We start from the raw sequence: 26,219 nt of genomic DNA, 5'->3' as shown, positions 1-26,219 counted from the left end.
GTTTCAACTCAATTAATTAATAGAAGAATATTAAAAACTAATGAATTAAATAAATTAATCTTTTCAAATTAATTATTTAATAGAAGAATAATCATTAAATAAATATAAAATATTTATTTAATTGCTCATAACCAATTTTATGTATATACAGATATCATTTGATTTTCACTCCTAATAAAAAAATAACTATACAATTTTATAAATTCAATTTAAAAGAAAAAATAAATTTAAACTAAAAATAGCTTATAGACAACCTGCTTGATCAAACAGACTTTTGCAATTCCATCCTTTTCTTGTATAAGATAATGATGAACGCCCTACCCTTAATGATCGAAACCACACAGTGTCCACCGAAACCCCACAAAGATACCTTGAAGTAAAAGGCTAATATAATCTTACCTCATTTTGACTTGGAATAATGAACAGACGAATGGTTTTAATAATGTACAAAACTGAACAATCTCTGAGATCAGAGGATAATACAAACTTCCTCTCAAAGATACTTCCTGAGAAAATAAAAAAAATTAGAATTATAATGAAGATAAATGCTTAAAAAATTGTGATCCAGACACGCGTCATTTACTCTATTATTTGTTGCCAACTCCCAATATCTGTTGGTTGAGGCCCTGAACATTACATTTTTTTATTCGGAGCTTGCCTCGAGATCGAAGGTTCGATTCTAGCCATGTCAACAGCGACTTCAATATGCTCCACAGCGGTGACAAACGCCCCTCTGTTTCACAAGACAGGGAGTTTCTTGGGGAAAAAGCACAACAGAGTCTTACTATCACCCTCTTCAAGGTATTTTCTTTCTCTTCATTCCCAATTGATTGCAGAAGCTTCGTTCCACACGCTAGGTTTATTGTTCAACCATTTATAATTGGGTTTCCTAAGTCATAATGATTGGAGCAATAGATTTCAGGAAGACCTATAAACTCAGCAACAACGCTCCTAATTGACGAATATATTGAATGCTAATATGTTTAATGCAAATGTTACAAAATCAGATGTAAATAAAATTGTGTACCTGACAGCTGCAAACCTCTAATCAAATGTCAATTGTTTTATTATTCCTGATAACTTCTCTGGATTCTGAAACAAACTTTTACGAAATTGCCTAGATGAAAAAATAATTTATGCCCAGTGCCCAGTTGGTCTGGCTAGGCATCTTATTTAGCTAATCTAGAATCGTCTGTAGATGGAGCTCTATAAATTGATGGATCATATAAGCTGGTCCTAAACATGGACGGTTTCCAAATTGTTATCATGTTTTTCCAGAAGCTTTTTACTATTGTTAAAAGCGGGGTTTTAAATCACCCATTTGAATTTCTGCACTGGACAATTGAAAATAAGATTCAAAATTTAATACAGTTAGATATAGTCTTCATATAAAATATATATATGTCTATATGAGATATATTCAATTCATTTCTAATTGAATAAATTGCATAGGATGAAATCTATTATTTCTAAAAATAGGTGGCATATCTTTTCAATTCGAATACATTAAAACTTATGGTGGACTACGAGGAAACACTAGAACTCATGCTTAAAGATTTTTGGGAAACCTGGCTATAGTCTATTGGCAAAAACTAGCCCACATAAAAAAATCCCATATAACCTGCATTTGATCTCTAGAACTAAAAATGCTAAAATTTATTTTCAATTGTATTACTTTAGTTTATACAAGTTTATAGCCCTTTTGGACTGTAAGGAGGGTAAGAGAAATCTCTAATGACAAAGCAATCCTTGTTCCATTCATGATAGCAATGCGTAGGAGACTAAGGACACTAGTTGTGAAATCTTTCTCACCCTTACCCATGTTTCTCACTTTAGTCTTGCACCCTTCCTCTTGGTTAGGAGTTCCTTTATCTGTAGTTAAAGTTCAAACGTAAAACCATAGTACTGTGCCAAACGACTCATTTTTGCAGATTTTTTAATTACTTATAGTTAAGGTCTTCACAATGCCACGTTAAATTGGTCATTTAGTTTTATAGATGGTGGAAGAATTTTATGAGGTTTTATTTTATGGCAAGTGGAAGTTTTGGCATTCACGTGATAGGATATGAAATGATAAAGAAGCTGGTAGATTCATAGTTTGAAGTCTGTTGGGCTTTTGCGATCATGAATTCTTCTTTCATATGCTTTTCACTTTTACTTAAGAATTCCATAATCTCTTTATGGATTTTGTTACAAGTTGTCTTTTTAGCAAGGAAAAATCTTGTTTGTTTTTTCGTTTTAGTGGGGAAGCCCCTTTCAAATATGGAGATGGGCATAACCATGTTGCTTTCATAATTGTTTTTGGTGAAATTAAAGATCCAAAATCTGTTTGCCATTGGAATGGTTGATGTGGCTCTTACAGATTTTGTATCTGAACAATTACATATTCAAGATGTGAAGTTTAAGGATAGAAGAATGCTTGCATAATGACTGTACCTAACATATACACTTTGCTATTTTAAATTAAGAAAAAAGGGGAATTGAAGGAAGGATACCATATCAATCCATAGATTAGTGGATTGCCAAATTCATCTTCGTTGACATTAACATTGAAGAATGATTAGGGTGTTGCATATGGAGGGGCTTGTTATCATTTTCATTTGGTGCTTCAATCCTAAGCAGAATATGTATGTCATTCACCTGGTGTTCTGCTGGCTATATCCCCATTTTTTAAACTTTTGATCTAGTCTCTAATAGAAGTGTATTATCCTTGCCTGTACTAGTTCTATGGTCTTGTGCTATGTATAAGTTGCCCTAAGCTATGGTATAACTCTATCTCTATCTGTTATGTCTTTCCTTTGTAACTTTTGTTATATCCTCTTGGTGACTTGTTCTTCCCAGGTGTAGTCTCTTAAGTTGTCGCTTTATGTGTTTCGTAGACTAACCGACCCCATCATAGTTCCCTTTGTATCAGAAAGTGCCTTTATCTGAATGTAGCCTCACTTACTGATGGTATGTTATTGGTTGCTTTATTCCTCATTGCCAACTAGGGCATGGTGTTGTGTCAAGATATTATTTGTCAGTTCGTGCCCACGTGGTCTAACAAATCCCACTTGCATTTTGAATGCATACACATGGTCGATCTGTATTAGCTTTTAACTCTTTGCTGCAGATCTGCTGGCTTGCCCTACTTTTCCTCAAATCGCAATCTGAGACACATGGGGACACCCATTACACTGCATTTGCCCTTTGAATCAGTGAGAGCTCATTAAAACATTCTCCTGCCGATGTGCAATAAGCCTTGTGTGGTCCCCATCATTTGCTTTGCTTAGCCTCACTGCCATGCTAATTGTCTGTGTGCCTGCTTGTTTGTTGCTTCCTCATCGCTTGTTCCTGCTTGTCAAAATATTGTGTCTCAGATCCTTGTCACATGTATGCAAATCAAGTGTCAACCATGGCTACTCAATACCTCCAAATGAGTAATTCTATATGGTTATTTCTCATTGCGTCAGTCAATGCTGTTGCATCAGCAAGTTCTTAGTAAAACAACCACTGGTTGATGTGTAATGGCTTAATGAAGTGTCACATTAGCTCCATTGTGGTTATATAAGCAAACAAAAGGCCACTTGTCTATAGCAGAATGGTCCAAATTCAGTTCTTCAATTGTCACATCTACAATTGCAGCTTATTGCAAGCACAAGTTGCCACTGCTGATGGATGATACTTGGCAAATCAATCAATGGTCTTGTTTGAAACCTATTTAAAAGGGTTACAAAAACCAAAGTTCAACAATAATGAACTTGTAGTGTCCCCTTTTCAAATTTGCCCTAGAATCAGAATTGCAACAAGTTATGGTTAGGGTTACATCTTTACCAAGAAAAATATCTCCTTAAACTATGCGATCCTGGTTTTGAATCCTGACAACCATAATCAAATGTATCCCCAAATGATCCACAAACATCTCTTATTTAATGAACAAGCGTGGGTAAATGAGTAAACAAAGAGGTGATCAGGAACAAATGAGTCCTTTTGTTGTTGGATTTGGCAAACTGCCATTCAATGCAAAATCATATGGGAAAGTGGTTTGAAAGGACGTTTGGTAGAGGCTCCATTGGTAGCGAGAAACAAATGGCAAAGAATAAGAAGGATTGAGCTGACAACATGGACCTTTCAAGCCATTTGTAAACTCTATCATATTTCAAATGAAGATTGCTCCACATAGACCAAGTAGGTTGGTTATGACAATGACCAGGATTGGGATCAAAAGCCCCAATCTATTGCACATGTAGTACCAAGATCTGCTTTCACCAGTTGTTCAATGCATAAGCAATGTGTTGCGTCTCTTCACATGATGAAAGTGACTATAGGAATGGAATGATATATCTATCTTTGAGGAGATCTTTCAACATCATTGGGAACATAAACATTAATAATTCTGAAGGTAAGATTATCAATATTAAAGAGAGTCCATAATGCTTAGTTAGTGCATGATATTGTAGTCAACTAAATGTGGCTTCCATGTAGGGGAGAGAAAAGTAACAACACCACCATCATCTGCATCATGGTTACAACACAAAAAAAAAACTTGCTAGCCATATGACATGAAAAATGATAAAAGAATGAGAGAAATTTTAACCTCTTGTAAATAGAGAATGCCTAGACTAGGAAATATTTGTTGAATGCGTTGCTAAAAAACATTTTCTTGTGAGGTCTATCAAATATTGAACATTCCATGAGAAAATTTATTGACGACAACCATGAGTTATATCCTCACTATATAACTCGTCAAGAGTTACATAGCTATTCTACAAAAATACACCCTCTAGAAGGGTATTGGAGCTACCTAGCCGAATTACTGGTTGACTCTGCCTTCATTTGTTGGGAAGATGTTCATCCTCTTCCCAATTCCAAGTTAGATTGTGAGATTGTTGTGGAATTGTCGGAGGGAAGAGGAAGGTGGATGAATAAAAGCGTTTGTTTGAGAAGACAACACAATAGCTAGAAGTAGAGACCTATTATACCTAGGTTTATTCATCTCTTTGGATGACTCACCATTGGAGAAAACAATCTCTTTCTCCTTATCTCAAGAGGTTTTGAAACAATGCCACCTTGGTTTTTAGGAGGCATTCTGCCATTATGAGTTGGGTTTTTAGGTGGCACACCACTAATACTAGCATTTTGGTTGTTCTTGTGATTCCTAATTATTGTTCAAACCAAAGAAGCAGAAATTGCCAAAAAATCGCAATTAAACATGATTGATTAGGCATCACTATTATTGATAATTTTTTGCTTAAAAAAGACATTTAAAAAAAAAATTGTGGTCAATGTTAGCTGACCAAAACTTTCCGTGTTGAAATGCATTTGAATTGGATTTAAATAGGATTAAATCATCCTCAACATGAATCTTATATTTCTTGTGCAATTTTAACCCCTTTTTGATTGACACGACTTGTGGCTTGCCAATTTGAGTGATAGGTAGGGTTTTTCTTGTAATTTGAAGGCAAACGAAAAACACTTTGCTGCACAACATTTCGATGTAGCTAGGACAAACCTATCGATTATTTTTGAAGGTGACTGCGGCAGCATATTGTACTTTTTCTATAATAATAGGTAATCAAGTATGCATCATTAAATCAATGGTCAAATCTTATATTCATGGAGATCCCTATGCTGATATAACAGAGTTCATTTCAATTATGCAATACAAATTATATATATATATATATATATATATATATGTATATATTACGTGCCCCTTCCAACTCTCTCTCTCTCTCTATATATATATATAGAGTCCATAGTTGTCTATTTCTCATTTGTGAATGATTAAATCTTGAAACTATATAAAAAATACTTTCTTTATTACCCATCTTCTTAGAGCTCTATAACATTTATTGCACATTTTGCATCACTTATCACATACTCACATTCATGCTATAAGAGTTCTTAAACTACCAATCCTCTTAGAACATTCTTGTCTCTAGATTTCCATATAATCTAGGCCAATCTAATACTAATGTGAACCCATGTATTACATCTATGTCGCCATAGGACCACAAATACCCATTTTGGTTGCGGTTTGGATATAGGAGGTAGTGGGTTATGCATACAAATCCATTAAGCAATGATATGGTATGCCTATCAAGTAACAGATAGCAATCAGTCAAAACTCATACCCATGTGTGTTGTTGGTGTTTTTATGCACTATGCAACACGGAATAAAATACTAAGTATATCCTCTCTTGAACAAAGACTCCCAAATGCTAAGTTGCGTGATCAAGTGGGACGACTCCAAGGTTCTCGAATTTCAGGTCTTGATGGGTTCTTGGATAAACTCAGTTGTATATGATGTGTTAGTGCTAGGATCACAAGGTGGACTTACGTTGAAGGCTTGAATGCTCGAATTATGTTGGAACGTGGGATTTCACTTGATTAAAAAAAAGGAAAAAGGGATAGGGTTAAGGAGGACTATTCTAACTCTACGAATGTAAGAGCAAAGGACAATCTTTGGTGGAATTCAGCTAAGTCTTGCTTTGACATGCTATGAACATCTCCACAAGGCTAGTGTAATCTCCTAAGGATAGCTTTATGATTTTCAAAGTAGCACCACAAGCATAGACACCATCAAGTTGATGCATATCAATGAAGAAGCGATAATTGAAGTTAAGCTTTGTCTAAGACAAATCCAGTTGACTACGCAAGGCACTTTACCATCGGCAAAGTGTTAGTAGTATGGATGTACAAATTTCACCATTGATCATACACAAAGTTTTTCCATTCATCTAAATAACATGAAAATCAAATTGGGAAGTAGAGACCATGCAAATTGTTGAATCAACATATAGAATTGACCATATCGTCAATGAAGTTTACATGCCTTTTATAACATACGCTAATTGCTTACTATCTAATGTCTATTCGCTATTTGCTATTATCTACTCTTGGACTGCTACTATTAACTTTACAAATGAAGAAGTGGAGCCTTATATAGTGCTCTCATTACAATTTAATGGTTCAGATCAATTTGAGATCAATGGCGAAGATCAAAAGATAGAAACCCTAATTAGGGTTTGTTACACCCATTGCAAAGCATTTAATGCTTGACCAATGACAAAATTACAATTAATGGGACACATGTCCTTAAAAAATTCGACCAATAGGTGACACCGGTAGGTGCATTGAACTTTGTGTCCACGTGGTAGTTACCTTCTTTTGTAGGATGAGTTAGGTACATTGAATTTGGACACCTTCTCATGAAACGATATGATTGGATAAATGATGGCTAGGCACCACCTTAGCTTGCTCGATCTTTGTAACTCATCACAAGTTGTGAATGAATGAGGCATATCTCTTGATACTCAACATTTCCAAGCTCCTGATGTGATGATGACTTTGCTCAAGTTGATCTTTTGACTTTGATTATCTCTTCTGAAACTGTCTCTTGTCTTAATCACTTGCATTCTTGAGCTTCATCTAGCTATATTGGCAGTGATTCTTGGATTTCCGAAGGAAATTCAAGATTGTGAAAATTTCCTCGAGTGCTTGATGTTGAAAGTTGCCCCTTTGCTTTGATTGCCTGCATCAGACCTCAGTCATTGCCTTGGATGGATCTTGTTCTTGTCTTGGATGGACCTCGTTCTAGCCTAGGACATACCCTAAAATTCATTGTCTTCCTTGATCAGAATTTGTCGGGCTCTAGCCATCCTTCACCTGAGAGAGATGTTCAAATTAGTTTTGTGGAATGATATAAATGAATGCTTTGCAAAGTAAGAATCAACCACCTAGGCAAAGAACTATCCAAAAATGATAATTCATCAAAATCTCGCAATATTGCATAAAACCCTAGGTGTCTAGTTCGGAACCCTTAGCTTGTAAATTTTATCCTCAGCTGAATATGATCAATCGAACTCATGAATTATGTTCCTACAAATGCCTAAAATGATCCTAACATGCTAACAATCGATCCCTTAAAAGGTCCCATGGAAATAATAGATAAGAGTGCTGGACCATTCTTGTAATAAGATCAAATTCGTATGAAAATGATAAAATGAACCTTACTTCAGACCTGCAAATGTCTCAAGAGATTGGTAATCAAATGAATGGACCAAATTGAGCTTGGTAAACAATAATTCTGCGCCCAAACTTGATATCTAATCAATTTGCTGAAGGAACAAAATCAGAGTCACAAAGTTGCTGATCAAAATATAGTTATTTCGCTGTGAACCAGAGATGAATTTGCTGTCAAGAAGCACGGAGTTGTCACCTTCAAATGAAATCGCTGATCAAAGAGCTTGCTAAACAAATTCAATGATCAAAATTACTGACCATAAATTGAAAATCGCTATTGCTAGGTGCAGCCGCTGTGTATACAAATGATAGTCTCAGAATCGTTGGACAATGGAGATGAACCAAATCGCTTCTCTCAATCTTCCAAAATTGCCAGGGTTTGTAATCAAAACAAAATCGCTGCCAATGAAGATAAAAAAAAAACAGAATCACTGTATGTGAAGATCATCAATTTTGTGTGTTGATCAAATGCACTGATCAACACACAGATTTAATCGCCCTTTAAGAAGCTTGGTAATTTCCATCGCAGGCATTGGTGATTTTATTTAATGCAGTGGCCACCTTCATTCAATATGCATTGCGTATTTTAAATGATAGTTGTGATGTTTTGAATCGTGGCATTTAGGAAATTCAAATTCACCCCTTCATAATCGATTTTTTAGAAGGTGAGACAGCATTCACTAAGTTCGTTTGCATTTATCATTAGCAAGAGGCCTCGAACTTTGCTCTTTGAGTCTCAAATAAAATCATCTTGCAATTATTTACAGAGGTGAACGCTCATCATTAAATGCATTTCAATGATGCCTATGCAAGCCTTCGGGTTTTGTGACTCGTGTCACTTAATGTAATTACCTTTGCATTTCACATGCATCCTTGCTCTTCGTTCATTGCACCCACCGAATGGCTTGCATTGTGCAAGGCGTAGTTATCCTTTCTCTCATAATCGAACAAGACAATGGCACAAGGCATTGAAAGCAATGACAATAGGCGTTGAGAGCAATGCACAAGGAGTGTGAGAGAAATGCACAAGGCGCCTTCATGCCTTGGTTTTTCTCTTTTCATTTAGGTAATCAAAGATAAATCGTGGGCTGGGTTCATACTTCTTAACCCAAAAAATGTGCTGATGTCAGTTTAGCCTCTATGCTGAAGTGGCATTATCAATGCCTTAGAAACATTTTTGCTCTCTTCTCTAAAGTCGGTGGGGCTCAACAATACCATACACACTGCCTTAAAAAACAATTTCAATTTCCTTGTTAGTGCTTTGTGGGGGCCAGCATACCACATAAAAAAATGTTCCTTAAAAAAACTTTTAACTCTCCATTTTGGTGGGTCCCAGCAATGCCATGTAAGTGGGGGAAGTGAAGGAAATAAAGGTGGTAAGATGAAAAGATACCGTGGCAAAGGGAAAGATGAGGGGAAGGGATAAGGAAGTGCCACGGGGTAGGAAGGAAGGAATACGGGGGGGCGGGGTAGGAAAAGGAGGTGGTGGTATGTTAGGGAGGCATAAGGGATAAAGGGAGGTCGTTGCAAGGAGGGGAGAGGATGTAGGAGGTAGTTAAGATGAGGTTGGGGTTAGTGAGGGATGGTGGATAGGTAGGAAATGGTAAGTGGGAAGTAGTAAGGGAGTTGAGGGTGGGGAGTGAAGGTTAAAGGAAGATAGGTTAATGGATGGAGAGGTTTAGGGAAAGGGAGAAATGAAGGAAAGAAAATGGAAATAAGGGGAGATGGAAGGGAATGGAAGGTGAGAGTGGGGGGTGTGAGATGGCCATGGGAAGCGATCAGGCTTGGGCGAAGGAGGTGTTGTGCTTGACTTCATCCTGAAGAGAGATAGTTGTCTTGATTACAGCTTAGCCACTTGGGATACCACACTTCTTACAGAATGCAAGGATAATAGCTAAAAGACTCTACAACTATCCTAGAAAGCAGAAAAAAGTGGGGGTCCCCATTTGCAATGGGGCGATGTGTGAAAACGTCACAACAATGTGCAGGACAAGAATTTCTGAGTATCATCCATAACTTTTACAAAAACAATAAGAAGAAAAAATTCTTCAGTTTACAACTCCTTGTGAAAATTAATCCATTAAAGGGCTCTTTATGTCAATGTCTAATTTATTATTTGAATAGCATAGTCCTCTCAAAGTGCTGGTCAATTTCATAATTCCTTTATTTAGAGGACAAACAAATGTAGCCTTGGAGGAAGAATAAATTGCTTTCAAGTTTTCAACACATTGAGATATGTGTCAAATGCCTGTAATTGGAGGGAATCTCACCACCAAAATTGTCAAGATATTAACATCCAATCATCACATGGAATGAGTTCAAATCAACACTATAGAATATGTGATATTTTATCAGGATTCAATTGTTTAATGAGATTGACTCAAAAATCTACATAGTTGAATCCTAGTAAAACATCACATAATTTACCACATTGTGAAAACACCACCTACTTCATACAAAATATATTATGAACTCCAATGACCATCAGGACAGAAACAACATCTTATTCAATTGGCAAAACTAATATTAATAGGGAAGACCAGCTAATTGACCTTGACGAGATCAATCCAAATTCTTAATGGATTGCAAATGATGATGCCCTTGATGATAGTGATGATTATGATCTCCCTAAGGAGTACAACTATGATGGTGATGTGGTTAAACGACTCAAGAGAGGCTTTGACCTAGGATCTTCATCTTCAGGACCTACAACCCTGTAGTGTAGCTTTCTTTGTAACAACAAGAGTCATTGGCTACGTCTGATATTTTTGAACTTAGGACACTCATTTTGTAGGTTGACTTTGTACAAAGTAGCTTGTATTTGAAAATTTGAAAACTATTAGCATCTAGTTATTATTTATGCACTATGTAGTATGCATTGTCCAAGGCAATGTAATCAGTGATATGAACATAAATGACAAAAATCTATTCCACAATTCATGGGCTAAATCTCAATTTTATTTTCTCTCTATATCTCTATTCTATTGAAATGCTTTTAAATTTAAAAAACAATGAACATTGGGGCTTCTCTCTCTCTCTTTTTTATTGCATTTACATTTTTAAAATCTTATTTTTCCCAAATAAATCCCAATTTTTTGAAATAATCTTATACTCTTAATTTCCCAATTTTTCCCCTAAAGATTTTTCCTGCTATGGTCCAAAAATTTGCTTTCTTTGAAGGCAGAGCATCATTTGCAAGCTTGAGAGTGGGCTTGCTTTGAGAAGTAAGAAGGGGATAATGTCTATTCTTATGATTAGAGGACTGGCACTTGTAACAGGTGTTGCGCAGGTTGAGAAAAAGGGCATGTTGGGTGTGCCTCATCTAGTTAGTTTGAATATCAATCGGCTCTTTCAGATCAACAGAAAGATCAATTTCAACGCAGATGTGTTTTTGGGAATAGGCTGAAATTTTTTAATAGGGTTCAAACTTCAACACAAATAACATTGCCTAAAGAATCTGCTATTTCATCTGAAACATTCCAGCATGGCAAAGATAGCCTAGGGAATTCCACCCAAACAAGGGTGCATAGAACTCTATGCTTGGAGACTACAAAGTCACATGTCTAGGATGTGAAACAAGAAGGGATGCATGGACAAACCAAGAGCCATGTTTGAGGATGGCTTCAACAAAATGAAAAAGGAAGAACCCCTTTGTGAGATTTTGGACAGCATCAAGGCAGACCCCATGCTGGACCCAAGCCAACTCCAAAGATACACTCACTTCTGTATACTGAAATCTATGAATTCGAAGAGGAATTCGCTCATATGTGCTGTGCTAATTTTTGTGGCTGATCTACACTTCTATTAAAGTGTCCAGGACTCATTCTTCTTTGACGACAACACTAATTCCTGGTTCTAATCTACTACCACAGAAATGCCTAATCATATTTTCTCATGCCTTATGGTTTTTACTTTTTCCTACATCTGCAACCAGGATTTCACATGCATGCAAATAGATTAAAGCCTTGCTCACTTGACATGTCTATTTTATGCATACTCAAACTTGCTAGCTCAACAGGCAGAAAGCAAAACTGTCTATGACCAATCAGCTTGGCAACAAGGGGCCAGATAAAGCCATTGAGCACCAATTGACTTGATGTTAAAAAAATTCAGGACAACGAGGGGATTATGAAATTTGTGGAAGAGAGCATTCTAAAACCTATCAACTAGAAGCCAATGGCATAAGAACCGATTAAGCTATTGCTCTGCCTCCAGAACCTGTGAGGGCACCTGCCCCTTGATCCCCTTGCTAGGACTAAAAAGTAAAAAATAAAAGTTGCTTTGGTGTAATGAACCTTTGCTGTACCTGCCTCACCTTCCTGATAATTAGGGCCCGATCTGTCCACCGAAGGTTTGATTTAGGGCCAAATTAAAGGATTTACAGTTCCCTGCAACATTATAGATATTTCATTTTATATGTCAGCAATAATATTAAATCAGTGGCATAGTTGTTGCAGTACAAAATACATACACGACCCATTCTAGACTTTGAGGACTCTCCAGGTTGGCTAGGCTACCCATCCAGACCCATCCCGTCTCTTAGGGCTAATAGGGCCACCTGAGGATGGGCCAGCATACCCTTGGCTTGCACTCATTATCTTGAATGTACTAACTAACAGAGGATAACATGAAGATAATAATGCCTATAGAAAACATAGATTCATAACTATAGAATTTGCATTACTTGGTTAACATTTATCCATTATGTAATTTTGTAGGGATTGATTCATTACATTTGTGCCTAGTTGCAGAAATATGACTATCATTAATTAGTATTCCTTTTCTTTACTTATTAGTTGTGTCTGAGAATGAATGAATTATGTTTATTCTCCTGTCCGTTACTAAAGTTCATTTTAATGAATCATACTAAACCTGATATTGCAGGTTACCTATCTGGCGTGAAGATTAAGTTCATTTTACCATTTGTACGTTACAGATGTGCTTAGTTCATCTGGCAAGAATTTTTAGGCATGGAACCGATTTAGCAATTAATCTGGGCCACTAGTTAAATTATATTCATTACTGTTATATGAAGAATGAATTAAAGGAAAGCAGATTGAATACGACTTGCGCAGAGACATACTTCATTGGCGATAAACACATGGGCACATTTCGACATTTAGGCGGACTGGCCTAGGGACGTACCAGACCGCTAGTGATGGGGAGGGATGCTTACTAGCGCTGGTTCTTCATCGCTGGGAAGAACCAACGACTAGCCCTCCACATCATCTGCTGACTGATGCGTTCACTGGTCAATCCTCATGGTTGTCTAGGCATCGTAAATTATGAAACTGAAATAAATATTATTGCTGAGTAACAAGTTACCTGTTAGATGCTTCTCCTTGCCCTTCTCTCCTTGTCACCTCCTCTCCCGTGCTTCCCTTGGGGTGCGGGTTTATACCTCTTGAAACGACGCGATTCCTTTTGAAACATGGCGTCTATTCCGGAGGTGACTTGGGAATGGACGCGTCCTTTCATCACTCACACTAGTTAAGATAAAACGCATTTAAGCGGTAAAATAATTTATGCATTAAAAGAAAATATATATTTATGGACATGTATTGTTTATGTTTCTAATCATTTCGTGCTGTCGACACGGGAATATGACAGTCCTCCCCCCTTACATTGCTTGTCCTCAAGCGATGTGGAGATTTGGGTGGTTGAAGATCTCTTCACCCTCCTAGGTTGCATCCTCCTCCGACAACCCTTTCCATAAGATCAAGTATTCTACAATGTTTTTACTCTTTATTCTCCTTTCTCTTATGTCTAAAAGGGCTTCTGGCTCCAGTGTTAATTTTTCCTCGCCATCTAATGGAGGTAACTCCTTGCATGGGGATATCTGCTGCCCTAATGCTTTTTTTAACCTAGACACATGGAATACATTGTGGATGCGGCTGCCTGGAGGAAGCTCAAGTTCATATGCTACCTCCCCTACCTTCCTTGATATTGGGTAGGGTCCGTAGAACCGTGGCTTCAGCTTCTCCGCCCCACTAGATTTCAACGAAGACTGCTTGTAAGGCTGCAACCGTAGGAAGACTAAGTCTCCTATCTCAAATGATCTTTCAATACGATTACGATCAGCGTATATCTTTTGCTGATTTTGGGCTTGATGTATGTGATCTTTTAGAGCCTTTAGGATGTCCATGCTTTCCTGAATAAAATCCCTGGCTCGTGGTACTTGACTTTCTCGAGTAATTAGTGATCCAAAAGAGGTGGGTTCATAACCATAAAGTGCTTTGAATGGGCTCATTTGGATCGACATATGATGTGTAGTGTTATAACAATATTCTCCTAAATGTAACCATTTGATCCAAGCTTTCTATTGCCCAGTGACATAATTTCTTAGATATCCTTCAATCCATTTGTTGACGATTTGAATTTATCCATCGGTTTGGGGATGATAGCTAGTACTCGGGGTGAGACTAGTCCCTGCCATCCTGAAGATTTCTTGCCAAAATTGCCCCATAAATCGTCTGTCTCGGTCACTTATGATATTCTAGGGGAGCCCATGAAGTCTGAAGACTCCCCTAAAAAACACTTCTGCTACTTGAGATGCTTGGAATTTGTTTGTTATAGCAAAGAAGTGTGCATATTTGGTGAGATGGTCCACGACCACATATATACAATCTTTTCCTTCAGCCTTGGGTAGGCCGGTGATAAAATTCATCGAAATGCTTTCCCACTTCTGTTCGGGAATGGGCAATGGTTGTAGCAACCCGACTGGGTGGTTGAGTTTTGCTTTGTTCTTCTGGTACTGTGTACATTCTTGTATGTATTTTTTGACTTCCTTCTTAAGTCCTTTCCAAGAATACCGTTCTCTGATTTGTTTATGTCTTGTAGAACCCTGGGTGTCCTGCCAATGGATTATCATGGTACTCTTTAACTATTACTTCCTTGAGTTTAGAGCTGGGCACCAAGTACACTCTGTCCTTATATAGGATAAGGTCCTCCACAACTTTGTATTCTGCATGACTTGATGGGTCCCTCAAGATCTCGCTAGCAAAAGGGTCTTTGGCGTATTCTGCCAAAAGATCATATTTCCAATCAGCATTTATAGAAGTTATGGTATTTATTTGTGGCATCCTTGATAAGGCATCTGCTACCACATTGGTTGTTCCTTTAACGTATTCAATATCAAAGTCATAAGCTTGTATCCCACTGACCCATTTTTGTTGCCTATCATTTAGATCCCTTTGGTTTAAAAAGAATCTTAGGCTGTTATGATCTGTCTTTACATGGAATTTGGTGCAAAGTAGGTATTGGCGGAATTTGGCTAGGGCATGCATAATGGCTAACATCTTTTTATCATAGACGGGGTAATGCTTTTCTGTTTTTGTTAGCTTACGACTTTCAAAGGCTATGGGGTGTTTGTTTTGCATGAGGACAGCTCCAATCCCTTATCCGGAGCCATCACATTGTAGTTCAAAAGGAAGGGAAAAATTAGGGATAGCTAGGACGGGGCATGAGCTCATAGCTTCCTTCAGACTTTCAAAAGCTCTTTGGGCTGCTTTGCTCCAAGCGAAAGCCCCTTTCTTAGTTAGATCGGTGAGAGGGGCTGCCACTTTGGAGAAACCCCATACAAACCTTTTGTAGTAACTGCATAACCCCAAGAATCCCCTTAATTGTGTGAGGGACTTAGGTCTAGGCCATTCTTTGATAGTGGCTATCTTCTCCTCATCCACGCTAACTCCCTCCGCATTAATCTTATGCCCTACATATAGGATTTCCTTCATTCCAAACTCGCATTTGGACGCCTTTGCATAAAGTGACTCTTGCTCTAGGATCCTCAATGTTTTCTCAATATGTTTGAGGTGCTCCTCCCAAGTTTTGTCGTAGATCAAAATGTCGTCAAAAAAAACTAGTAGAAATTGCCTTAGTTGCTTGCGGAAAGTATGATTCATACATGACTGAAATGTTGCTGGTGCATTGGTTAGACCGAAAGGTAGAACCAAGAATTCAAAATGTCCATAGTGACACCGAAAAGCTATTTTGTGGATGTCCATCCTGATTTGATGATATCCTGATCGAAGGTCAATCTTGGAGAAATATCTGGCTCCGTGTAGTTCATCAATCAACTCATCTATTCTTGGGATTGGGTACCTATTTTTGATGGTTTTCATATTCAGTGGTTTGTAGTCAATGCACATCCTTAGAGTGCCATCTTTCTTTTTAACAAGTACCACCGATGATGCGAAAGGGCTGGAACTAGGTTGGATGTGTCCCATAGCAAGTAGTTCCTTAATGGTTTTCTCAATTTCTTCCTTATATTTGTGAGGGTGGCGATAAGGGGTAGTGATGACTGGTTTTGCCCCCTCTTCCAATTCTATAGTGTGTTCAAACTCCCGTTTGGGAGGCAAACCTTGGGGAATTTCCCCAAACACCCTTTTATATTTCTCCATGATGGGTTTGATGTCCACATGCGTGGATTTCTCATGAGTATTGCTCTTATCTAGTATCATGCATTGGGCCACCCATTCTCCTCGCCCTTTTCTAAAAATTTGCTCCATTTTTTTACAAGAAAGTTAGAAACCAGCTTAGAGCTACCATTAGGTAAGTCCTTGAGAGCAACTTCCTTCCCTTCATGCTAAAATCGGATTATTTGGTTTGGGAGATCAAACATGAAACATCCCAGTGAATAAATCCATGGAGTTCCCAATATGATATCCGTGTCCAATGGTACCACGTAGAGATCTTCCCTTACTAGATGGCTACCTATTATGAACTCCAACTTAGGTACCAACTTAGTGCACTGGACCCTTGCCCCCGTGGCTGTTGCTGCTTCGAACCCCTTAAAAGTCTGTGTGGGTAATTTATGCTGCTTGACAACCCTTTCATCGATGAAGTTATGGGAGGCTCCGCTATCCACAAGTGTGACTACTTTCTTCCCTTTAAGTGAACTCTTGATTCTAAACAGGTTGTGCTTAGCAGCATGGGTGATAGTGGCAACTATGGCCTGATCTTCTTCCCCCAATCTCATCCTTTTGCTAGGTGGCTCTTCCTCATCCTCATATGGTGAGGCTTCTATTTTGTGAGCCCGACCTTGACATTTATGGCTCCTTCCTTCATAGTGTTTTAGGCATGTGAACAAAGTCCCTTCTTTTTAAGGTCCTCCAAGGCTGAACACATATGTCCCTTTTCTCTCTTTCCCTTGCAATAGGTACAAGACCTTACAATCCCTTCTTGATTGTGTTTATTGTCCTTGGGTGGAGGTTTGGAGGAGTTGCCAAAGGGCTTGGTTTGTCCTTGGGTGAGCTTTCTTCAAATTTCATAGCTTTTTGTATAGCCTCATCTAATGTTTGGGGTTCATGGGCACTTACTGTGCTTTTGACTGATGCCCTCAGCTTTTGGGTAAACTCCTCATATGTGTTTATAAGTTGATGTCCTTGAGTGATGAGGCCATGGTGCCACCACTCATGGGCAACACCGGATAGATGAAGTATAGCAAATTTAATAGCATTGGATTGAGTCATGGGGTTGAGGGATAAATAGGTATCCAATTTTTGGACCTAGGACCTAGCCGATACCTTTCCTTCCCCATCATAGTTGGGGATAGTCACCTTACTGAGTTTGTTTTGAAGCTCTTTGTGGGCTGGAGGATATCTTTCGTTACGACCAAGTGTCTTTAGTTTGGCATCACAATAGTCTTTGAAGGTTACAAGATCTCGTAGTTCGGGATACAACCCGTGGTAGTCTGCAAGGATCTGGTCTACATTTCCCATTTTTGGACCCATGACCTAGCTGATACCTTTCCTTCCCCATCATAGTTGGGGATAGTCACCTTACTAAGTTTGTTTTGAAGCTCTTTGTGTGCTGGAGGATGTCTTTCGTTACGACCAAGTGTCTTTAGTTTGGCATCACAATAGTCTTTGAAGGTTACAAGATCTCGTAGTTCGGGATCCAACCCGCGGTAGTCTGCAAGGATCTGGTCTACATTTCCCATGGGTCTGTCATAGTTATCATCACTTATTGGCGCTTCCTCAGGTAGGAATGAAGGTCAGGTGGACCTTGAGCTGGTGTCCTTTGACGGGGTGGGGTGGGGGTTTTCAGAATGATTGGATTGGGCTTCTTTGGTATTATGGTTGCTTATGTTTTGGAGGGCCTGAAGGACCAGTTGGTTGTTCCTCTCATTCTGTTCAATGAAGGCCTGCATGGTTCTTTTAGTTTGTTCCCTCAGTGCTTGAGCGGTTTGCTCCATGAGGCTCTAAGTTCATTACTAGCTTGTTCACTCATGTTGTTGGCTCCTTTTTTCCTCTCTCTTTCTAAGGCCCTATGGGTTCTTTGGCTTTGTTGCATCAACTATTTCCATAGGGTGGCAGGAAGGAGGCTCTGATACCACTGTAATGAACCTTTGCTGTACCTGCCTCGCCTTCTTGATAATTTGGGCCTGATTTGTCCACCGAAGGTTTGATTTAGGGCCAAATTAAAGGATTTACGGTTCCCTGCAACATTATAGATATTTCATTTTATATGTTAGCAGTAATATTAAATCAGTGGCATAATTATTGCAGTACAAAATATATACACGACCCATTCTAGACTTTGAGGACTCTCCAGGTTGGTTGGACTACCCATCCAGACCCATCCTGTCTCTTAGGGCTAATAGGGCCACTTGAGGATGGGCCAGCATACCCTTGACTTGCACTCATTATCTTGAATGTACTAACAAACAGAGGATAACAAGAAGATAATAAATACCTACAGAAAACATAGATTCATAACTATAGAATTTGCATTACTTGGTTAACATTTATCCATTATGTAAATTTGTAGGGATTGATTCATACGTTTGTGCCTAGTTGCAGAAATATGACTATCATTAATTAGTATTCCTTTTCTTGACTTATTAGTTGTGTTTGAGAATGAACAAATTATGTTTATTCTCTTGTCTGTTACTAAAGTTCATTTTAATGCATCATACTAAACCTGATATTGCAGGTTACCTATCTGGCGTGAAGATTAAGTTCATTTTACCATTTGTACGTTACAGATGTGCTTAGTTCATTTGGCAAGAATTTTTAGTCATGGAACCGATTTAGCAATTAATCTGGGCCACTAGTTAAATTATATTCATTACTGTTATATGAAGAATGAATTAAAGGAAAGCAGATTGAATACGACTTGCGCAGAGACATACTTCATTGGCGATAAACACATGGGCACATTTCAACATTTAGGCGGACTGGCCTGGGGGCGTACCAGACTGCTGGCGATGGGGAGGGATGCTTACTAGGCGCTGGTTCTTCATCGCTGGGAAGAACCAACGACTAGCCCTCCACATCGTCTGCTGACTGATGCGTTCACTGGTCAATCCTCATGGTTGTCTAGGCATCGTAAATTATGAAACTGAAATAAACATTATTGCTGAGTAACAAGTTACCTGTTAGACGCTTCTCCTTGCCCTTCTCTCCTTGTCACCTCTCCCGTGCTTCCCTTGGGGTGCGGGTTTATACCTCTTGAAACCACGCGATTCCCTTTGAAACATGGCGTCTATTCTGGAGGTGACTTGGGAATGGACGCGTCCTTTCATCACTCACACTAGTTAAGATAAAATGCATTTAAGCGGTAAAATATTTTATGCATTAAAAGAAAATATATATTTATGTACATGTATTGTTTATGTTTCTAATCATTTCCCTCTATCTACACGGGAATATGACATTTGGGACCATGTATTCCATGGATGAAATTTGTAAAATATTAATACAGATTTGTAATTTATAATCATGACTTTGTGATGTGACTTGATCTTGTTTTTTGAGCTATGAATGATGGAAAAACTACTTATGGCCTTTGTAAATTCGGTTCTATGCATGTTTTTCATGAGTATTTTGCAAATTTACGAGTTTTTGTGTGAGTTTCTAAATTTTTTGGAGTCTGTCGAGTTTTTGAAATCAAAGAAGCAACAACTTTGGATATACGCCATGTCAAAGGATCAACTATGAACATATGTAGAATCAGAGGAGCACAATGGAAATCAGAAACATATAATGAAGTAGGGACATTTGGATGGATGAATGATCTAGCATGGTGCCAAGTGGTCACAGATTTGAGGAAGTCCTACAGTTTGGTTTCTAAATATGCTTTAGGAGAATTATGCCAAGAGGGCGGAGTATTATGTAATTGAGGAAGAGAAGCCATGGTTAATGTGAGATTATGGAGTAGCCAATTGGTGGTCCACATAATTGTTGGTTACTTATATTGGATCTAATAGGTAGCTTTTGTATTTAAGTGTCCATCAGATCTATTTAAATATACTAAAATTAATAGATTTTCTTCAATTAGTTATTAAGAAGTGTTTGTCGATTTTCCTCATTAGCTGATTAATTTCATTATTCATAGTTCTTAATATAGTTATCAAACCCTGCTACTACTTCAGTTTTAAGGGAGAAGGGTTTACATATGCTACCAAAGCGCTTAGAGACCAACTACAATAGGTTCCCTCAAAGTTTACAAATCCAAGCCCTTACCTATCTTGGGTCTATACCCTCAAGGCTTACGGGTCGCTGATCCCCACCCTATCTTGGGACTTAACCTATTGCTTGGATTTAGACTGCCCCTCTTTGGAACATCTCAATCCCATCTTCTTAAATACGGAAAGTAATAACATGATTTAGACTTTAAGTATATATATTTCTTATGTATTATGAATATATATATATATATATATATGAAATTAAGTATGACTGTCATACATATTGTAGTCCATACTAGTATTACTATTAATTCTGCATAAGAATATTATTGGGCTTCGTATATTAAGCATACTTATTAAACACATCCCCATGCATACCACCAAGAACAAGGAGGTTACTGCCTGTAACTTAATAACAGTTCTGATTTGATATGATCCATGGTGATCTTACTAGATGTTTTTAATTCCTTTCCTTTATATCTCTCAATGTGAGGGAGAGGTCACACCTCTTCATCATGTATGCCCTTTAGCAAGAGACACACCCTTTCACCATTAGCACCCTTTGAAAGAGTGCAACTCTTCATTATTTCTGCCCTTTGAAAGGGACACAACCTCTCATAATCAGATCTGCACTTATTATTTAAATCAGATTTGCATTGGAGTGTGCATATGCCAACAGGTTTTACCCCCTTATTCACTGCCCACTGTTATTAAATAAGTGGTTATATATATAGAGGAGGATCCCATTAGCGTAAAGAATCATGTTGACTTGAGGATGCCATTTGCATGGTCACCTTTTGAACACATTAGGGTTTGTTAAAGGATACAATTTCTTGTGCTGAAACCTTTATCCCTTAAAGCTGTATTGGTTTTCTTTGCACTAACTCATGGTTTGTGAGTCTTTCTACACAAGCCTCCGTAGTTCTATGATAAGTTGCCTTATAGATCAAACTAGCGACCTTCCAATTATCACATAAGCCACAGGTTCAAAATTATATGTCAGCAAAGGAAAGATGATAAATTGAAATTAAGCTAAGTTGTCGAATCGGGTATGGGAACGGGAAGGGTACGTGGGTACAAAATGTCAGTACGGCAGAAATTGTTTTGGGGGTTGGGTATTGTTGGTGTCTGTTTTATCATCTACCAAACATTAGGATAGGATACCCGAAGGTATTCTATCCTCTCTTGAAAAATCACTACTGATTCCAAGGTCTATATGTGCGAACAAGTGACTTTGGTGGAATAACTTCTTGGGTAGTGTATGCTGAAATTTCAAGGGGGGACTTACGTTTGACAAGTATCTTGAACTGCTGGACTTAGATGGATTTGGCAATTTTAGGCTCTTCTTTATTTTTTTTTGGGATTTTCTGGGATTTAGACTTTCAAAAGAAAGGGAAAAAGAGATAGGGTTCAGGAAGGCTAATCTAATCCTACGAATTTTGGAGACGGTATCAACTGGATGCTTTCGAGAAACCAAACCTTGCTTCGCCACACTAGGGACAACTACACAAGGCCGGTGCAATCTTCAATGGGTTGTGCTTATGATGGAGGTGTTGGGATGCACAGGGGATGGGCTCAGACTAACTTTGCACGGTAGAATGGAAATCATCCATTTACCAAAAGTATGAGCGGAAATACACCATCAATTGATTATCAAATCCTTCATTCAAATTAACAACAATGAAAGCAAATCTAAATTATTTCTAACTAAGTGTTGAAGCAATTGAAACCATGCAAATCATTCAAATAATAGAGATTACAAAGCAGCGCACATGCAATATATTATCTGGAAATGACCTTAAGCAACAATACATCAAAAAGCTCACTCTCTCCAAATGAGAGGAGGTAGCCTTATATAGTTTTCAAAAATAAACGAATGGCCGAGATCAAACAGTGATCAAGGGCCCAGATTGAATGCTATAAACCCTAATTAGGGTTTCCCAAAACTAACTACCCTCGACCAATTACATTTGGGACACTTGTCCTTCTTGCTAAATATGAACCATCAATGAAAATAGAAGGTTGTTGCATTGTGAAGTGTGCCCTTCTAGAAGCTTCTGGATAAGTCAGGTTCATCGAACTTGGACATGTTGACTTGGAGCGATCTGATTGGTTGGAAAATGACGAGGCGCCACCTCAACGTGTTGAATGTCTTCCTTGAATTTTCCAATTTGTGTCAAGAAATTGTCTAAGTATGGAAATTTGATTCTTTCTTGTCACCATTTGATTATGCTTGGGAGCTTGTATTTTTCAATTCCTTCTAAAGATGAAATCCTTCAAGAAGTTGGAAGTTTATTTAACTTTTCCATATTTTCACCAAGTCTGAGAACTTGTCTTTCTTGATGCCTTGAGATTCTTTCAAGTGCCTCGAATTTGGAGGAGAAATCTCTTCGCGAAGTATTTCTCATACTTAGCCAAATTTTGTCCCTCTCTATGCTCGGACGAACCTTGCTTGTGGTCCCGTTTTCAATTCTGAAATTGGCTCGAAACTCCATTTGTGTTTTCTATGATGATCCTGCCTTCAGTTGCCAATTTATGTTGCGTGGGAGGAGGGTTAAAAAGCTCTGGGTAACCCCTTGCAAATATGAAATGATGGGATCAAGTTGTTCAGGCATTCACTGTGATCATGTCCTTCTTCTCGATACCTTGACATGCCTTCAACATTTCCCATACTTAGCCAAATTTTGGCTATCTTCATGCCCGGATGAACCTTGCTTGTGAACTCCAACTGCGATCTCTATGATGATCCCGCTTCTATTTCCTCTTGCGACCTGTAAAACCAAAGGAAAATAAGTTAGAAATCTATCTTGGATTAAAGAAAATCGAGGCTGCGAATGGCTAAGTGTTTGGAAAATTTCACTTAGCCATGAGAATGGGATTTTCACATATAAATTCTCCAACCTTCAAGATAACTGTGATCACAATCCAACACCAAGTGTTATAACTCCGAAAATTTCTTATACTTAGCCAAAAAAATGATTTTCCTCCCTTAGAAATTCGAACAAATTCATCATTTCTCAAACTCTGGAAAAACTCAGAAAATACATAAATCTGCATCATGAATTTAATTTCACCTTAAAAAATACTCGAAAATTCAGGAGAGATTCAATAATTCGTCCTTATACTGGTTGTCTTTCTCCAAAAATCTGTGAAACTTTTGTCAAAAAAGTTTATCCAACTTCCAGCAATATCCAAAACTTTCTCCAGATGAACTCCAAACTGAAAGTATTTTACTATGCTCTCCTTAACATTTTCGAACTTCTTGGTGTAGAAATGAAGTTTACAACGAAGTATTTGTAAATAAAGTTAAATCCTCAATCATAAACCCTTAAGATAATACTTCTAATTTCATCTCCAGTTCTTTCAGAAAGTTTTTTCGCCATGTTTCCAATTTTGAAAATATCTTCCAAAAGTTTCTATTTTGGTTTATAAGTTCGAAATATTAATTAATCCTCCAATATTCTTCTCTGGAAACTTTCTATTTTGGTTGAGGTTGGAAAATATCTGACAATCCATGAATTTTCTTTTTAGAAACTTTCTATTCTGGCTTTGGAGTTCAAAATCCTTATTAATCTTCCAATATTCCATTTTGAAAAAACTTTCTATTTTGGTCTTCGAATTCGAGATTTTAGATAAGTTTTTTATGACATCATATTGATCATTTCTGACTTTTCAATGCCTTGGTGAAATTTTGAATTTTGAATTTCCAATTTACTTCAATTTTGGCGCACTTTTAGATATTTTCCTCCAAGGTATGGCAGACTTTGGCTAGAGCTCTTCCTTGGCCTCCATTATGGCGAAATTTTTGGCTAAGGCATTGGGGTGGACTTTGACCCTTGCTCCCACATGACCTCTTCACCTTGGCGGACTTTAGTGGCGGCTCCCATCTTGGGCGGACTTTGGTGGTCTCTCATCTTGGGCGGACTTTGGTGGTGTCCCCAACTTGGGCGGACTTCTATCATCTCTCCCACCTTGGGCGGACTTTGGAGACACCTCCTCATGGCTCTCTAACCTATGGCGGAGTTTAGACTTGGCTTCTCATCACTTGGCATGCTTGGGCGGACTTTAGGCTACACCCCTATGCACCCTACACATACATGGTGGACTTTGGAGTGTTGGCCACCATGGCCTCTTCAACCTATGGCAGACTTTGGAGTTGCTCCATGCAAGGCGGACTTTAGGCAACACTCCCACCTTGAGCGGACTTTGGAGACACCTTCTAGGGCGGACTTTAGGCATCTCTCCCACCTTGAGCGGACTTTGGAGACACCTCCTCTTGGGCGGACTTCAAGCATCTCTCCCATCTTGGCGGAGTTTTGGTCTACCTCCCAACATGGCGGACTTTTAGACATCTCCAACATGGGCGGACTTCTAGACCTTTTCTCTTCAAGGCGGACTTTTGGAGGCTCTCAAGAGGGCGGACTATATATGAAATATAACATTTAAGTATAAGTGGTATCTTATACTTTAAGTTATATTTGGATGTTTGAGAGTGGTTTCAGGTCTCTAGGACTTATAATGCAAAATCTAGTTTTTGGAAGATTCTCCAATTTTCCAGACTTAGTCAAATTTCAGGATCAGGATGACATTCCAGACTTAGCCAAATTTCAGGACATTTGAGGATCAGGATGACATTCCAGACTTAGCCAAATTTCAGGACATTTGAGGATCAGGATGATTTTTTCGAGCTGATTATCCTTTGAAGGTGCCATGACCCCCTAAAATATAGGAACTTAGCTTTTTGGGTCAAAACTTGAAAATTTTGGATCGCAGTCGAAGCAGGTCAGTGGTACAAGTGTAAACCCTAGGTTTAAAGCCTAAAATCTAGGGATTTAGTTTTTTTAGGTCATAACTTGAAAATTTTGAGTTCCGGTCGAAGCAGGTCAGTGGTGCAAGTGTAAACCCTAGGTTTGCATCCCGAAAAAGCAAAAAGCCTAAAATCTAGGGATTTAGCTTTTTAGGTCAAAACTTGGAATTTTCGAGTTCCGGTTGAAGCAGGTCAGTGGTGCAAGTGTAAACCCTAGGTTTGCATCCTGAAAAAGCAAAAAGCCTAAAATCTAGGGATTTAGCTTTTTAGGTCAAAACTTGGAATTTTCGAGTTTCGGTCGAAGCAGGTCAGTGGTGCAAGTGTAAACCCTAGGTTTGCATCCCGAAAAAGCAAAAAGCAGACATCCCTAAAAAAAAGGAAATTTTTTTTAAAAATAGCCATACCGGGGATCGGGCTAAAAAGGCCAAAAACAAAACTTCCTAAAAAATAGGAAAAAGCAAAAAAGCAAACTTTCTAAAAATAGAAAGTTGTCCAAATTCGTCCAAATCAATTGCGATCTTTGTCCTTTGGCCTCTCTAAGCACTCTGGTGGTGTTCGCATTTCGGAATCACATAACTTGCAAAAACTAACTTTCAATCGTCAGGCTTGAAATGCTCTGAACTGGACAAGGCTTGGTGAAACTGCAGCAAAAGGTCATAGGACACTAACAAAAACCCTAGAAAGTAGGAAAAGAGAGGGTCCCCATTTGCAATGGGGCGATGTGTGAAAAAGGTCACAACAGGTACGTATTCGGTACATTTATTGTATATATATACATATATGTACATGCATGTGTATACATATACATATACATATACATATACATGTATGTATGTATGTATGTATATGTAGCTAAAAAATAGAATTAAGTTTAGAATGTCATATACCAATGCATACTCTAATAAGCAAAACCATTACAAATTTCAAATTTTGAAATATAACATACTAATTTAAATTCAGTTTTCAATATCAAAAAGATCAAACTAGAATCTC

General features: G+C 38.1%; 1 protein-coding gene across 1 annotated transcript in view; it reads left to right on the top strand.

Moving 5' to 3' along the window:
• The first annotated feature begins 422 nt into the window (after window positions 1-422).
• LOC131066930 (ribulose-phosphate 3-epimerase, chloroplastic) overlaps window positions 423-26,219 on the top strand; it is a 54,046-nt gene continuing 28,249 nt past the window's right edge. Inside the window, exon 1 of the mRNA XM_058001827.2 lies at window positions 423-801. Within this exon, the coding sequence (XP_057857810.2) occupies window positions 686-801 (116 nt within the window). The 5' untranslated portion in view covers window positions 423-685. The remainder of the gene's footprint in view (window positions 802-26,219) is intronic.

This window comes from Cryptomeria japonica, chromosome 9 (assembly GCF_030272615.1).
Source record: "Cryptomeria japonica chromosome 9, Sugi_1.0, whole genome shotgun sequence".
NCBI lineage: Eukaryota > Viridiplantae > Streptophyta > Pinopsida > Cupressales > Cupressaceae > Cryptomeria > Cryptomeria japonica.
The sequence above is the reverse complement of the archived record's forward strand: the minus strand, read 5'-3'. Positions and strand labels throughout refer to the sequence as shown.